Consider the following 17,782-nt stretch of genomic DNA (forward strand, 5'->3'; position numbering starts at 1 on the left):
CAAAAATGATGGAGGATCTTTTTTTACTTTGTCCTCTACTACATTGTTTTATATCCATCCCAAGCTGCTAACTAGTAATCCATTTAACAGTGTTTGTTGGGCTCTCCTATGTGCCATGATGATTCAGGACATCATAACATCATGAGAGGTAATAGACCTGCACACTATATAAATCAGAAATGTCCTTTACAGAGTGTGGATCTCCGTGTGTTGTTGAAAAGGTGGTTGTGACAATTTGCCCCGGGCATGCCCAGACCAGAATACTGACCACACACAATTACAAATTCTCTGACAAGTAGTGACAAATTGCTGTTTTCTTTTAGGCTTTTGTAATCTCTTCTAATCTGGAGACTCTACAGAACATTGTCAGCAAAATGAAAACAGAATAAAAAAAAAGTTTTCTAAAACCTAGATTTAATAAATTAATTTGTGCATGCCAAATCAAACATTACATTACAATAAAAAAAAAACTCAATGCTGCAGATTTAACTGCAACCACCTTACAAAAATACATCGGTAAAACATTAAAACAAAAATGCATGGAATTTGTATCAAACAAATTTAGCAAATAATATGAAAACAGTGCAAGAAAAAAAATACAAATAAATGAGAAGAAAGTGAGATATAAAAGGCATTAAGCAGAGCAACTGTTTCACGAGCTCAGCTCATTAACATAATCCAATTATGTTGAACATAAAATCCAAATCACAATATTCTTACACCAGGGAAAAACATGCTAATTTACAATCACGACCCGTTGAAAAAGGAAAAGGCTTCAATAGATTATATTTTTCAGGATACCCCCGACAAAAACGGGGACACTCATGCAATAATTGACTTTTTGTCACACTGTAAACACTAAGCAGTAACTGTACAGATTAGCAAGTCTTACTGCTTTTACAATAGCAGACGATGGCCACAGTTGAAACTGTATTAAATTCCTTCATTTCTTTTTTTTCTGTTCTTTGTACACAAAAAGCACTAAGGAATTAAAGAGGCTGCTAAAAACTTCGCTTTTTTTTGTGTGTGAAAGATCCTTCATATGGGAAATGCAGTTGACCTTTTCATTCTCCTTCAAAACAAAATGTCCTCATTTTTGATAAGCATTTCCACTACCAGTCTCTGATAACGGATGTCGTTTAATGCCGCCATGGCGTCTTGTTCTGGTGCCCGCATGAGAGTTGGTCCAAACACTATGCCAAGGTTTTCTGCATTCATTAAGTTATCCTTCTCATGAAGAGTGACTCTGCAGGGAGTACAAAATGATCTGTCATTATTTACGTTCTTAAACTGAATAGAGGGTTATTTGTAGGGCATTCCATGTCAAATATGCAAAACAGTCCCTGAAGCACGATACATATTTGTGACATTAATCCAAGGAAACGTTTTACTGTGTGTAGCTAAGCCAAAGTCCTTCTTTCGCCAAGGTAATGCAGAATTCTCAGCTGGCCTGGAAGCTTATTGCGCTTGTGTTTAATGAGTTATGTACATACATTTGTGTTTCCCTCTGATGTGATGCAAGTTTATTTATTTTTTAAAGCTGGATCTTCATAAGAAACTCAGACACTATGTCCTGATACACATATTATAAGAAATATTACAACTATAATAGGACTATACTAGAGAACCCTAATCACATACAGCACATCTTTAGCTCTGCATAGTCAAGGAGAGGCCAGTTGTATAGTTCTATAGAATCCTGGCATATTTCAAAATAAATAAATAATAATAATAATATATATATTTAAACATTAAATATATATGGGTACGGAAAGTGCTTGACAAAAATCATGTAGTAGAGGTGAGATGCATCATGGTAACTAATACAGATTTGACACAACTTATTCTAACTTGTTTACTATGGTTCTAATTGAATCTAGGTTTCACAACTTGATCAGAACCCTCCTATACTTTTTTTCTGTACAAGTATCCTATATACCCATCTGATAAATGGGTTTGTTGCCAGGTCTATGATATGTATTACTAATATTATTTTAAACTGTAAACCATTTTAAGTTATTAAAACAATACAAAGGTAGAATATGTCACGTTGGACGGGGAAACTGGAGTTTTTAAGGAAATGGTAACAATTAAACAAGTATCGCTACCTGGCATCCAGGTCATTCATGTAATGCATATCCTCACCACAATCAAGTTGCTTAAAACGACATCTTGCTATAATATACTTCCTTGTGAGAACAAATACAAATATATACACATTGAACTCTACCTTTTTAAATGGCCCATGAGATATCGTAGCGTTTCACAGTGTGCAGGGGGAAGCAGCTTTAAGGCTTCATGCAGGGTCTCTAACTGTGTATCAGGGTCCACAGCCTCTGTAATAAGAAAGTAAAATCTGTAAGGGGCACAGAATACACACATCAAAATGGCAGTACTGTATATACATCCAGGGTGTCAGAAGTAAAGTATGAAAATGGAAAAAAAAACAAAAAAACACAAACTGCACCTATAGACAGATATACTCCATCAAAATCTACTCTCTTACTGAGAAACCACACAAGTTATACTATGCTAAAAATAAATATATATACATTTATTTTACAGATCTGGAGTGATCAGGACCTACAGCTAATTTCATCCAGGAGCAACGACAGAAACTTATAACAAACAACTTGGCTATTTGCTGAGTAAAATGTTTGTCAGATTGTTCCTATAACGAAGTTAAAGGACGAATATATATATATATATATATATATATATATATATATATATATATATATATATATTTATAAACATGTAGTAGAACAAAAATACCGGCACTCCAAAGTTTTACATTTATCAATCTTCTTTTTTTCCCCAATGGTTGACGTTTCAGCCCCTAAACGGAGCTTTCATCCTGATGAAAGCTCCGTTTAGGGGCTGAAACGTCAACCATTGAAAAAAAAAAAAAAAAGATAAACTTAAAATCTTGGAGTGCCAGTCTTTTTGTTCTACTATATTTCCTATGTGACCAGAGTACCAGGTACAGAATATTTTTTTAAGTTGGAATGCAAGAGCTTCAAATAATCTCTCTCTCTCTCTCTCTATATATATATATATAGAGAGAGAGATATCTATATATATAGAGAGATATCTATATATATAGAGAGATATCTATATATATATATATATATATAGATATATATATAGAGAGAGAGAGAGGGAGAGAGGGAGAGAGAGAGAGAGGGAGAGAGGGAGAGAGAGAGGGGATACGTATTATCACAGTGGACATGTACTTACTTGCAGAATCTAGAAATTTGGGATAAGCATCATAGGTGATAAGTGGGATTGGGAGTTCTCTGAAGTACAGTTTCAGTGCACCGGTTATAATGTTGATGTCTTCATATACATTCACTGAAATATCAGCCTTTTCTCCATCTACAACAGCAAAAAACAATTTTTACTACGGAACATTTCACTTCAGAGCTTCCATTATCTGACACGGAAACAAATTCCTGCATAGCTGTGACAATGAAAATATAACTAAACAAATCTAAATAGAACTAAATTAAAAAAAAACCACAAATAAATACGTAACACAATCACAAAGTTCTCAGTAAACCGGGTCACTTAAAGGCTGCAATTAGCATCATCAATATTACAAGGAGAAGAAAAATATATACATTCTCAACATTCATAAAATCACATTTGTTTTTACTGATCCGTATAACCAGTCGGAATATATGAAGAAATACATTTTGATTGTAATAAAAACATCATACGAAGACTAGCAATTACACATTAGTGAATTAACAAATCTGGAGAAAGTGGAATTTCCACTCAAGATAATTTGGTACGATCTTGGGCTGCCAACTATGACATAAAAAGAAAAGACAAACTCATGTCCTCCCAACCACAAATTAATTGGTTTGGATAGGACTGGGGTATGGTAGAAATCAAAAAATTTAAATAAAATAAAGTTTCCCTATTTTAAACAGCAAGATACCTAAAATATATACACTCCGGCTTTCTATTAAATTAGTCAAACAAAAGGAGATAAGGAGATAAAACCACATTTTGTAGCTAAAAACTGTAGCTAAATGCAACTAAAATCTTAAGAAGTCAAAGAATCTTGAAATGTATAGCCTTTAAAACAACTAGATTTGTCTCTTTCCCTCTATGATATTATTCTAGAATCCTATATTATTCAGTTAGGAACAACTAGACAGTCATTTACAACCTATTTATAGAAATTAGTACATTACTTCTCTAACTTATCTTAATTCTAACCACAACCACTGAGTAAAAGAAGAGAGATGACTTGAATATTACCTCTATCAAAGGACATTTTGGCATCTTCAATGTGGTCAGTAAAACCTGATATTCTGTACAATCCTTCTGTCTGAAGACCTGTTGAGGAACAAACAGTTTTATCTTACTAACATCCACTTAAATAAGACGCGCACTTACTTACAATAAATGATTTAAACAACCAAGACAGAGTCTGCTATATTTCAGCCATTAATGTGTAATGCCTTTCATCTTATATTTGCAGGTAAACTATGGGCGCTTATATTCACCTATCAAGAGCTGCACATTTCCCATCAACTCCCCCAGCTTGCACAATCCCCAGATTCTGTGTCTTTTTAAACATTGACCCCATTTACACTTGCTGAAAACACGAAATAAATACAATAAGTACACAGTGGACCCTCCACTTAAAAGTTAAGCGCTGTTTAGCATGTTATAAAACTATTTTTACATGATAAAGTTAAATCACTTCCATTAATGTGTGAAATGCATTCTACTATGCTTAATCTGCTTAGCATGTTATATCACATAAAGCAATGTTTCTCAACCTGTTAGTGCATGATTATCTAAAAATGTGCCGATCACAATGCCACAATCTTGAAATGTCTTGTAAACGCGAGTGGATGCTGTTGTGGCTCTGCACGCTTGTTATTATCATATGCACAAGAAAAATAAAGAATTAAAAAAAAAATAATAAATCTCTTACCTCTAGATTCGATTTCCCGTATGCACATGTCGACTACCATTGGCCGTTTAGAGTTGTGTGCTTTTACTAGCGTGGTAAGGTCACAACTGTAGACTTTCTTGACGTGTTTTAAGTCTGGCTTACAATCGTTAGGAACCATCTTGGAACATTGCTTGTGTACGTTCAATCCACAATCTGGAAAGGAAATTTTAAAAATAAGTTTTTCAAATGTTCAATACAGAGGGTATAGTAAAGGAAATTAATATTCTGTCATTGTAAATTTTAATTCTTTAAAGAAAATAGCAAACTAATGATCAGATGTCATTTTTCTTAAATTTAATATAGCCAAGTTGTTTTGTGACCAAGACAAGTCTGAATTGTATAAACTAATGAACACAAAAAAAAAAACCATGTTATAAACCAACAATTTGCAATAATAAAAGGAATAACACTGGCAATCTGGCACATTTAAATTTATATCTATTACCCTACCTTTTAGAGAGCTTTTGATTGTAATATAAATGCTAGTCGCATTTGATTTTATTTAGGTAAGAGTAAGTGAGGTTTTGCTAATCTGTTCACATAGCTGACCACTTTAAAACAAAACAAAAAAAATAGTCTGAATAGCTTGCAGTTGTATAAACATTGGGAATGCATTAATGGGGTAAAATACACAGACAAATACCCCAGTGTTCTTCAGCAGTTAATGGATACTGCAGAAGCATGAACAGCATTGCTTGTTAAATGGACAAGAACTGTCACATAGTGCCTGTCACAGAGGTGAAGACTGAAAGATTTCTAAGACAACATATCATTACAGACACTTAACATTTCAAACAAAGGAAAACAGCATTCTTCAGATGGTTTTAAAGAGCAACTTTTCCATGGCATGAGTGATGAGCGAACTTGTGATCAGTTATCTACTCCTCTTAAAAATGTCAAAGAAATGGAGAGCAATTTGATCTTTTAATTAAACTCAAGGTAACTCATAAAGCAATTAAAACCAGCATCTTATATTTGGGATTCTTTACATTCTGTGACATGGTCTACTGGTATGTTGAGGCTAAAGTACAGAGATGGTTATCTGTCAGCTGACACTCTCAGCCTATGGGCTAAGTTCTGCACTGCAGGACTTCGCTCAGCAGAGCTAATAAAACTGCTTTTTAGGAGCCCCTGGCTCTTTGTCATTGATTGTGGAGGCAGGGAGCAGCTGGTAAGAACACCGTTTCAGTTCCTGGTTTGACCACCTTACTGGTAAATATCCTTGAGAAAAAGACACCTAACGATATATATCCGCCTATCTCAAACCGTCATAGACTGTAAGCTCTTTTGAGCAGGGCTGTCTTCACCTCTAAATTTCCCTTATCTTGAATGGTAAAGCTGCAATATAGCGCTGCAGAATACATTGGTGCTATATTAATGCAAAAAATAACATATCAGTTTTGACTTCACTACAATCTGGTGTTTATCATTTATATAGCGCCAACATATTCCACAGCGCATTACAATAATAAAATGGGGATATACAAGTAATTTACATACAGGATATAACAGAGAGGTGAAGAGGCACTGCTCAAACAAACTTACAAAATATATGAATAAAAGTCATAGTGTTTTTACAAAGTATAGATTTATAAAGGGACTTTTGGGTCTGTATAATATAAAATTTCTTAGTTAACGAGCATATAAACATAAAGTAAGTCCTTCTGTTTCTTTGCACACTGATCTTCTGCCCTGGGCCCCCTGCAGTCAAACTGTGACTGGTGACAGATGCCCGAATTACACATTGTACCCAAATTCTCCAATTCATTAGAAACAGTCATTTTCTTAGCTCACATTCTGCCTGGATTCTTAAAGGTCAGAGCTGTGGTTACGCTATGGAACTCTGTTACCTATTTCACACATCAAGAGACACAAAGAAAAAAAATCAAAAAAACACCGATTCAAATAAAATGACGAATTAAAATGATGCATAATCCCATCAAGGTGAATGTTTCATTTCCTGCAAGCTCTAAACAATGATTTGAATTCATTGCTTATTGAGATCAAACCTGTTATTTTGAGGTTGGCATGTACAGTGATAGAATGCAATATTTGCAAACTTTGATAATAATCAAGAAACAAATCCTTGAGTTTGCATCCAAAGTCTTATTGAGTTCTGTGTTGAATACTCAATGTGATGATTATCAGACTTTTTATTCCACAATTATTTCCGCCTTAACCCGAGCCATTGGTATTTTTTGTGAACGGGCCTTAAGTATATTCATATCCAAAATGTATTCAACTAAAAAACTTACGGTAATTTTGCCATGAGATCCATCAATTTCCTCTTCCTCGGGAAAGCCCTGCACGCTTAATCCTATTCACCATTATTCCTCAATAGATCAAAAAAAATGGTTTAGGATATGCTAATTTGCATTCATCAAACCTCCTGACACGGCAAGTTGTCATGGGTGCTAGGGAGGATAGCTCCACACTAAACAATGCAGAAAAGCCTGAAAGCTAGCTACACTGATTTTGTTGAACCAGTTAATCTATCTAGTTTGCATGTTTGTTTGATTTGTGTTTTTTTAAACACGTTCTTAATTTATTTCACATTTACCACCTCTGCTGGAAGGCTGTCCCAAGTATCTACTATCCAAGTATCTAGCTGGGAAAGAAAACTATTCTAGTATGGTTTATTTGCATAACTCATCCGTCTTCACCGACAACTTTAAATTATTCCCCCTATTAGTCTAGAACGCTAATTGCCAATTAAAAGTGAATATTTAGAAACAAACAATGATGCACGTGTCAAACTCAGAACGAGCCAAGAATTAACAAGGTGGATGAGTACACAAAGCAAAAACCTCTTTCATTCTATAGAGCCCCATGTTTTAGTTGATGAGGTCTAAAGAATAGCATTCCTACGAGAATCAGACATGTTTTGCTTAAAAAGCATCATTTAAATAGGCAACATTCCGCTTCAACAAACTAAAACACATTAATGCATTTAAGGATATATAAGGGATCGGTACATACCTGCACACTTCACACCCTGAGCGATCAGTCCCCACATAAAGTTTGCACAGTATTCACACCAATGAGGACCCCTGAATGTGTGTACCTACAGGTTGGGAGAAACGGGCAATTAATTCACAATTCTATAGTGCTTTCTGGATTTAATGACATCAGATGATTAAATTAATTGAACAAATGTAAGAACTCACATTTAATACATAAACACAGTGTTGTTACTTGTATTGCAGCTTTTTGTTATTGTGAATAAAGTGCTATCTTGATTAAATAACTGTCAAAGGCTGTTATGCTACAAACGTAAAGTTATTAAAAAAAAAAATTGTAATTTTATTATATTAAGAACAGACACAGATATATAGATCACGACAAGCTGGGTAAAGTATATATATGAATATATATACGAGAAACTACAAACAAGTCTTTCATGGTAATGACATGTCAGCAAGTCAGGGAATAAAGTTGGAGAACAGGTTATTCATCTCACAACGCATGATGGAGGCCTCTGTCTGTCTACATATCTATCGTGTATGGAACAAATGAGCATTGATTCTTCCAGATGTGTGTGTAAAGGTGCAATAAAAATCTATTCATTCCAGGAAGGATAAAACAGAAGAAAATGTGATTATACAGTATATATTTATGGTCTATGACCTTGTATGTCAACGATCAGCATATTTTTAATCGGTTTTCTCAGAGAGGGGCCAGAACTGTATTGGTATTCATTGCTTTACTGAAGTCCTGGCTGTCACAATTGTAAAAGATGACACACTAACAATGAACTGAAGACAATGTCTTGGGATGAATAAAAAAATTGAAGAATAAGCAGGGTTTAGAAGGTGACTGTTATCATCTGCCAAAATATATAGATCCCTGTGACATAATCCAGTGCGATCTCGGTTCCCAGTATAATAATCTGTTAATAGAAACAGGTTTATTTTTTATGCTTATTTTAATCCTATTGTTAGACATTGGCATATCAAGAAGCGGTATCAACAGGCAGTAAGTGCTTTAAGAGGACCTGTCAAGTACAAATGTGAAGATGACATGGTTGGCTTTATGGAATTAAATTGCTAGCAAACACAGAGATTATACTCTATAGTTAGCTGATGTCTCAATCCACTTCACTGCGCCCGGGTATGTTCTTTCATATAATGCTGATCATGGTATCCCATAATACTTTGTGCAATGGTTCTAATGGAATGGACTTGGCAATCCATTCTACCATTGGAAGATTGGCTTGCAATATAAATAATAATAAAAAAAACAACACTTTCATTAGATTTCCCACTGTGAGGGAGTCTCCACTGCACTCAAAAAAGCTGCAACGCAACAATAAACATCTAGTAATACAGTCGCCTAGGGTCTGGATGAATAACTACAAGCCTGTTCCAAAATTTGCATAATTTATTTTTTGAAAATGTACACACACTCATGGCAACAGAAAATCTCACAATGACATGAAGTGGCACTATGTGTTTTTATTTTCGACATGGCAATTTAATTGTAGTCCTGGCCTGGGCTGATTTGTTGAAGCTCTGGAAACCGACGGCCATATTGTGGCGCTGTTGGAGGGGCAACCTCAAACAGTCCCTTATGAAATCAGCTATATCAATGTAACGTCAGCTGCAATCTAGCTTTTCACAGTTCTAACCACTTTCAGGACTACATCAAATTAATCTACTCATTTAATCATATTGTTGCTGTAGTGTCTGCAATATTCTCAAAGAAGCAGCAGACTAATGATGTATGGTTTATTTAAGGGATGTCCTAAAAGCATGCCCAGGGGAGAGTTCCCAAAAATACCTTTATAGTTTGACATTTCTACACTAGGAACAACCAGGTAAAATAGTTATAAACTAAAAAGCGCTAGATAAAAAGGCTAGCAGCATGGAGGCCACATTTCCTGCAGTATTACGGTCTGCATGTTATATTGTTTGTCATATTACAGAGTCCATTAAGACTCCATGCTAACTGATGTAATAAAAAAAATAAAAAACAACTGGCTTTGATAAATGTCTTGCCAACAAGGAATATCAAACTTCCCTTATTCCAAGTCTGCCACAGCAGTCAAGACCTAGGCCAACTTCAAATTACATATCACGACAGCTTCGTAAATTGGGATATATGGCGGCAATTGAGTGTTTATTCTGTCAGCTTTGTGCAAGTCTGACAATTTTATATTACGAATGCCATTCCGAAAATGACTGCATACATTATCTAAAAATTGGTTTATGATTATAGAGCCAACGTGTGTCATGGCCCACAGAGAGTTTTATGTCCTATGTGGTGACAGCTGTCATGTGGAGTACGTTAGTGGTGGGATTCCAGAGAATGACGCGCAATCGAGAGGTTGCACGGTAACTAATACATCGTGAAGGATGGTTGGAACCCCCAAGCTGTCATTTTAAAACATCTCTATGCAAATAAATGTGATACTGAATTCATTTTCTTCTTTTTAATATGCCTAGCAGTCCCAGTGTATGCCACAGCTAATTATTATCTGAAGACATCATTCTAACGTGCACCCAATACAATACACATCACTCTAAATAGAGGCTAAGGCTAGTTTTGGCTTCCTCCATAATAGACACTTGTTAGCTAGTGAGGCCACTTAATTATTCCCAGAGAAAAGCTAAATGAAATTAGGCCATCTGGCCTATCAGCACAGAAACACATATGCTTACTCTGAATAGTGTGCTTGGAAATATATTGACCCACAGTCATTATTGCAGTGGGGGCTGTATGTGGGAGATTGGGCTTGTGCAATTGAAATGATTCATTCTTCGCACATGACTAAATAAAAAAATGGTTTGTGAAGGCATCATACTAAATCAATAACAAGCATTATGTGCGAGACCTAAAGGGACACTTCAGGCTCTTAACCCTCAATGTATGTATTCTGTTTTTGCAGAGGCCTTTCAGGCACCTTTAGCCAGTTCAGGAGCTCCATGCGCAGAATTTCTTTTTTTTGTATTATGTAGTTCACCTGTTAGCTTTCTACTAAAAGTTGCAGACTGCACAGACGATTCTTTTGCAATTAACTAGAGACGTTAAAAAAACGTTTTAAAAAAAACACAAAAATAAATTAATTAGCTATACAGGTAATAAAGGACGCAGCACAGCCTCATTTAGTGTGTATGCAAATCCATTGATGCTTTTAGGTGGGTTTCTCCCCCCACTCCCCTACTTTAAACTAACTGTATATAGATACGTTGAACCTGTAAAAAGTATCTAAGGTTGGGGGAGGCTATGTTGCCAATTAGGATAAAACAGCGGTACATGATGACATCACGTACAACTGTACTATTGCAGCAAAAATAAAAAAATGGGAAAAGCTGCAGATTCAGAGGAAGGGTCAGAGAGACTACACCATATTTATATTATTGGATGGAAAAACTGTTACAGGTTGCAGAGATTATATATGAAAGACTGCATAGTCCCTTTAACTCCAATGGGACGGACATCAAACTTGGTTAGCGTCTAAACTCCAGGAATTTTCCTTCTATTTCAAAAGTTTTAGCCAAAGCAGCAGATTTAGAACCATTCTCCAACTGGGCTATTGTGCCAAACAATTTGCAATTCTCAACATATTGCCCAGTTTATTAAATAAACCTTACATCACAAGTCCAACAATGTTAACAGATATGTGAACCTAGGTGTTCAATCTGGTTTATGGGTCTTTGAAATTAGGATTAAGGATTTTTATGTAATCAGTTAACAAATTATCAAAAGCTTTACCATATGTAACATAAAGGGAAAAGCAAACATTCCATAATAATAATTTATCAAGAGTGGAACCTTCATCGACAGAAAGTGGTTTTATGTGTGTTGAATAAGGCCTACACTATCGTTGGCATAACCTTGGAGACAAAATGTAGTTAAGAAAAATATTAAAAAGTGTGTTGTGCAGGAACATTTTTAGGCTTTTGTTTGAGAATATTTCTGCCCAGCTTATATCGAAGATATGTATGTTTTTAGCATAACACAGTGTTCAAAATCGGTCTATATTGTTGTTTTCTTCACTTGTCCTGTTTTGGATTTATTCTTGTGTCATCGAGACTTTGTGTGCTTTGAATAAGAAGGGCCGCAAGATAAAGTAGCCGTTATGTTATCTCAGCAATAGTTTTAAAACAGGACAAAAACTATACACACGGAAAGACACACACACACACACGTATATATATATATATATTAATAACAGTGCGTGGTGTAAACAGGAAAGGTGCATTGAACCTACTGCATACTTCTATTGTGTACATTCAATTTACGTGTTTCTGTGCCAAATACAAAAAAAAAACTGTGTACGTTAATAATGAGAGATAAAGAGGAAAATGAAATCTTACCTTAAAATTATGAACTTTTTCATACTTGGGAGCCTGTTCGTTCTCCTTTAACGTTGCTCGTCTTACGAGTGATGTCAACTGTGAATAAGCAAAGAGTTTCAGAGGTTGCCAGATTGTTGCAGACGCCTTACTAGAGTTCAGTTTCATCCCTAGCGCAGTGACCAACAGATCGTGCTGTTGGTGTTCGTGCTTTTTGGCGTGAACTGTGCATTTATGAGTCTTAAGATTGTACTCCCTTGATGGCATTTTAGACAGTCAAAATCAAACAAGCTCAGCTTGTATTATTTAACAATGGTGCGATAAACGAAAAAAGAAAAATAAATTAAAAATGTATACGTCCGTTTTGCTTTCGGAATGAACCGTATAAAAGAGAATAAATTAATCAATCACAGTTGCATAACCACAAGCATCTAATAAGTTAAATTCTCGAGGGCTTCTTTTATTCCAGAAAATAAATCGTCTTTACAGAAAAAAAAATAGGTGCATCGCGAGCCTCAAATGTCTCAGATCCCCTTTCTTTTCCATTTAAATAGGAACAGTCTATGCATCAGTTATATGGATCCAGGGGACGGTCAGGGAAGCTGATAATCTAGCCAGCGTTGTGAGCCAGCAACAGGGAATGCAGGTTTTTGTAGTCAAGCTGATTTAAGCTACTTCACAATAAGAGGAAATCTAACCAATAGTTGGGAGCAGACAGTCCTTTTCTAGTCATCTCCCTCCCCCGTTCCCCCTACGCAAGAATCTCTTACATGTTTAACCTTTTAAATGCTGCAATTGCTGAACAGCAGCAATTGAAAGATGCAGATTGGTTGCCTAGACCATCCAATTTTATAGAGTGGGAACATTGTGAGAGGTGAATGAGTAACACTTGATTGAAAATTGGCATTTTTAATCAAAGTACAGCTTTCTTTATAACAGCATCATGCTGGCTTAAAACATTGAAGTACCAAAACCAAATTTTGGTACCAAGAATGAGGCACGTTCAGTAATAAAAAACAACAAAAAAAAAAGACCCTCATCTATCAACCTCATAAGCATTCTGAGTAAAACATTTTGGTTAATTAATGGCAGAATAAGAAATAGTAATTAAGTATAGTGGTTAATGGATGTAATGGACCCAAGGGCTTCTTTGCAGTTTTGTTCCCAAAGAGGGAGATATATTTGGAATTGGAGATGGGGATTTGAAGGGGAATGATACAAGATTCTATATTTTTTTTTTTTTTAAGCATCAGTCTTACACGTAATTCAAATAACTAAGGGGGCCATTATTGACTTATAATCACTAGCCCATTATCCACGTTTTCAGCTTGAAAAAACAAAATGGAAATTTGTAATACTTTTATCATCAGAGCGTTGTGATAGCTGTTCAGAGAGCAGCGATTAGGGAATTGTATCAAGAGGAAACGTGTAAACTTTTACCTTGTATGGATACGGCAATGCTAAAAACTGTTTACATGATTATACAAGATTTCTGTTTACTAGGAATTTAATTTTAATAGAACATCTCAATAAGATTTGCACGTATCAAGGGTGTCCAACTAGGCACTTGGATAAATAATAAAAGATGTGTAGAAAAAACAATCTTTAAAAGCTGCCCTCTTTAGGGTGAAGATTGCAAACTGGAATCTGTACTTGATTTAATAGATTTCCAACATATACATTTTTCAGGGTCATTCATTACGGTTTCAGGGATGTGAACACTGTGTCAATACGTCAAATATATCCAAACTTATGTCTATCAATTCTGAAGGTAATGTTCAGGTGCAAAATTTTACAATGAATCAATCACATCTGAGATACAAGCAAATTAGAACTCAAAACTTAACAGTAGCTTTACAGTGTTGAATTTTTAAAACATATTTAATATATGCATTCATGTCATTTTTCCCAATCAGTTTCTCCCCACCATAACTCTCTTGGTTTGAGCTCAGCAAGTATGCCAGGCCTCACTAGCAAACCAGTAGCAAACCTCATGCTGATTAGTTGCATTAACAACTAAACAGCTGTCCATGAGTGGTTCACTGGCTTTGCATCTCTTCCTGAGTTGTGTGTCAAAGCTGTTGTATACAGCAAACAAACTCCAAGGACTCCATCTTTAAAATAGAATAATGAGGTGAAACGGTGATTCATTGTTGAACTAATTTGCCCACCCAGAATCCCTTGCAGCAGAAACATCACTGCAAAGTTGAGATTTCTGTGGGAAATGCAAGTGTTATGGCTTGACTGGTGTGCAGACCTGTGTTAACAATGTATTGACTACCCACTGACTTCAGGTACAAGGGTGTTTCCAATCACTTTTCTTCCCTACCATAAATCTATTGGTTTTATATACATATAAATAAATAGTTATATATATTTTTAGTACCAGTAATTCTCTTAACACAATGTTTAGAGGAAATGTATTTCTATAATTTAACGAGAAGCTACAAATAAGATGCATGGAAAATAAAAATTTCAATATTATAATGTAAACTTTTGTCAGCTGACGCAGTAAAAAGTAGTTTTGCATCCAATGTGCAGCAAATCACAGCAATATACAGAGCCCTGAGAAATTCTTCAGAAAGGAGAAGATGTTTTTGATTTACTGCAGGAATGGGGGATTACATTGCTTCCACGAATATGGTTAGTCATACTTCCTAACCTGCACTGCTTCCTTTATTGTCTTTGGGAACAAACTTTGACAAAGTGCAGAGATTATTACTAAGACAGGTTTTTTTTCTCTTCTGATCTCTATTCCGATCTCTATTCCACTTAGTTTCCACTGGCTTTTGGTTTCTGGTATGCGTCTCAAAACAATATCACAAATCATTTTTTTTTTTTTCCAAATTACAAAACAATAGGCGGCTCTAAAAGTAAATAAATAATCCTCATTCACAGCTTTTATTACAAAGGGTATATAAATATCCTTCATTCACTGACTTTACAATTATCAAAATCACTAGCAAATGTTCAAATAAACATATGAAAACTGGTTAGTTAATAACAAGTTCTTCTATGTTTGGGGGAAATTTTCCCAAACATAGAATTAAGGGATTCCCTGCTCTGGTGCGCACTTCTGTGTTGAGGGAAATTTCCCTGAAAATAGACAAATGCACAAGAGCAGGGAATGCCTCTAATTCTATGCTCAGGGAAATTTCCCAGAGGGATTCCCGTCTCTGTTGAGTTTGTCTATATTTGGGGAAATATCCCAGAACATAGAAGAACGCAGCAAAGAAGGGACTCCCTCTAATTCCCACGATGGCTCGTACTTACCACCCCGCGAGAGAGCTGCTCGTAAGTGCGAGTCGTCGTAAAACAGGTAGGTTGCAAAACGAGGACCACCAGTAGTGCATATCAATATACATGGCATCTACACACACTTCTGGCGAGTGAAAATTCAGTTCTGGCAAGTAGAAATTCACCCTTGGTGATCAAGCCAAGCACACTCTAAGCATACAGTGGCAAGTAACCTTTAGGCCTGGCTAGTAGTGTAGGACTTTAAAGCACTGAAAATAAACATACATACCTATATCCATCCATCTATCTAAGGGGAGACTATATTTAAATAGGAAAAACTACCACAACAAGAGAACATAGTCTTAAATTAGAGGGGCAAAGGTTTACTTTACTGAGAGGGTAGTGGATGCATGGAATAGCCTTCCTGCGGAAGTGGTTGAGGTTAACACAGTGAAGGCGTTTAAGCATGCGTGGGATATGCATTAGGCTATCCTAGATATAAGATAAGGCCAGGGACTAATGAAAGTATTTAGAAAATTGGGCAGACTAGATGAGCCGTATGGTTCTTATCTGCCGTCACATTCTATGTTTCTATCTACCTACACACATACACAAAATGTGACAGACGGCAAATAACAGGACTCTTTGCAAATAATATCTGTATATTAACCTACACAAGTTTATTGTGGACATATTTCACTAGACAAACTCTGTATGAAAGAGACTTGCTTAAAATACCATTACTATATGGTCATCCTCAAAGAAAACTAACCACCGATTAATATCCATCAAATCAATTTGCTTCCCCATCTACGTCTTATCTAAGATTTGTATTTTAAGGGTTGTTCCACTGTGCCAAGCGACACATGAGATCTGCAAACAGATCTTTCCCTAATTTCTAAATTTGCTACACTCTTCCTCCTTTCAATTACAGTTTAAAAACTTTTTGGGTAAAACAGACAATGCCCAGCAGATGATGAGCAAAGACTTATTCAATTAAACAATTACATGTTTTCTTCAAGAAATCATGACATTCTCAAAACAATAGACCTGATCCTTGCATTCAGTATGGTTTTAAAATACATTCTATTTCTATGTGTAACTTTAATTATGTTCTATCCTTTCAGGGTTTGAGGTACACATAAGAGTGAGGATCAAAATATGTTTTTCTGACCTACATAGCTTTTATTGCATATGCATGAGATTCCAAAATGACATTCACCCGCCTTCATACTGTGTATTTTAGAGGAAGAGAGGCGGTGGTGAGAATGGGTACTGCCAAACATTCCAGTTTGTTTCACAATACCTATACAACACCAGTTGTCTACACAAATTGCAGACCAAACCCCCCCCTTCCAAACCCTCAACCCAACAGATTATTATTGTAATATATCAAGCGCATCTAAATAATTTTTCCCAAGTAGTACAATAAATCTGCCACAGACTGCAAGCTTGCTTCATAGGAAGAATAACAAGCTATCAAATGTATAGATCAAACATTATTTACTTACTGGAGCATATGCAGAGACAATGAAATACGGAACCGCAAATAGTGCATTGCATTGCAGATAGACTGAACAGGATTAGACAGTATTTAAGGTATCTTTAGAGTCTAGCTGATAAGAGCATGCACTATATGGTATATGGTATAGATGCTGCATGTTTTAAATGTTCATGTACTCCTTGAAATTTTGCATCTGACCGTTTTGTCTTGTTTTTTGAGGGGGGGAGGGAGGCACAGTAGCAAAAAGCCTATTGTGGAAGAAGAATCAGATATTCCTGTCGGTTGATGAGGTTAATGGACATTGCTTCAGTCAATATCACTCTCAATTATTTTCCATGTGCAGACATGCAATACGTCGGCCTTCAAGACTGTTCTAATTAATTACATGACATTAAGCTGCTGTTGTGCTATAATGACTATAATGACTATAAGATGAGAATGTTCATGTTGGATAAACAATAAAATGGAAAGTACAAGCGCTTATATGTATAGTTTTAACTCTAGGTTATACCAAGTAGATTGATGTGAGCTGCTGTGTCACCGTGCTTATCTTTCTATCAGAAAATAGTGGAACAGGAAGAAATATCGGTGTAGCGCTCTATAGTGGTAGATATATAGGAAAAAATTGAAGGGAAACCTTGCTGTACCTTAATGGATATATATACTTATGAATAGTCCCAATGTTTTCAGACTGACCTTAAACAGAGAACACAAATATACAAAACATAGTGTAACCTGTATACAGAATATAAATTGAAAATAAAG

General features: G+C 35.6%; 1 protein-coding gene across 2 annotated transcripts in view; it reads right to left on the reverse strand.

The window, feature by feature from the left end:
* Positions 1-394: 394 nt before the first annotated feature.
* Positions 395-17,782, reverse strand: part of CHN1 (chimerin 1) — a 110,833-nt gene continuing 93,445 nt past the window's right edge. For both annotated transcript variants that reach the window (XM_063429761.1, XM_063429760.1), the window contains exons 8-14: positions 12,298-12,375; positions 7,958-8,042; positions 4,958-5,131; positions 4,273-4,350; positions 3,241-3,378; positions 2,231-2,336; positions 395-1,246 (exon numbers count right to left, since the gene is read on the reverse strand). In XM_063429761.1, coding sequence (XP_063285831.1) covers positions 1,075-1,246; positions 2,231-2,336; positions 3,241-3,378; positions 4,273-4,350; positions 4,958-5,131; positions 7,958-8,042; positions 12,298-12,375 — 831 coding nt within the window. In that variant the 3' untranslated portion in view covers positions 395-1,074. The remainder of the gene's footprint in view (positions 1,247-2,230; positions 2,337-3,240; positions 3,379-4,272; positions 4,351-4,957; positions 5,132-7,957; positions 8,043-12,297; positions 12,376-17,782) is intronic.

The sequence above is a fragment of the Pelobates fuscus genome, chromosome 8 (assembly GCF_036172605.1).
Source record: "Pelobates fuscus isolate aPelFus1 chromosome 8, aPelFus1.pri, whole genome shotgun sequence".
NCBI classification, from domain to species: Eukaryota; Metazoa; Chordata; class Amphibia; order Anura; family Pelobatidae; genus Pelobates; species Pelobates fuscus.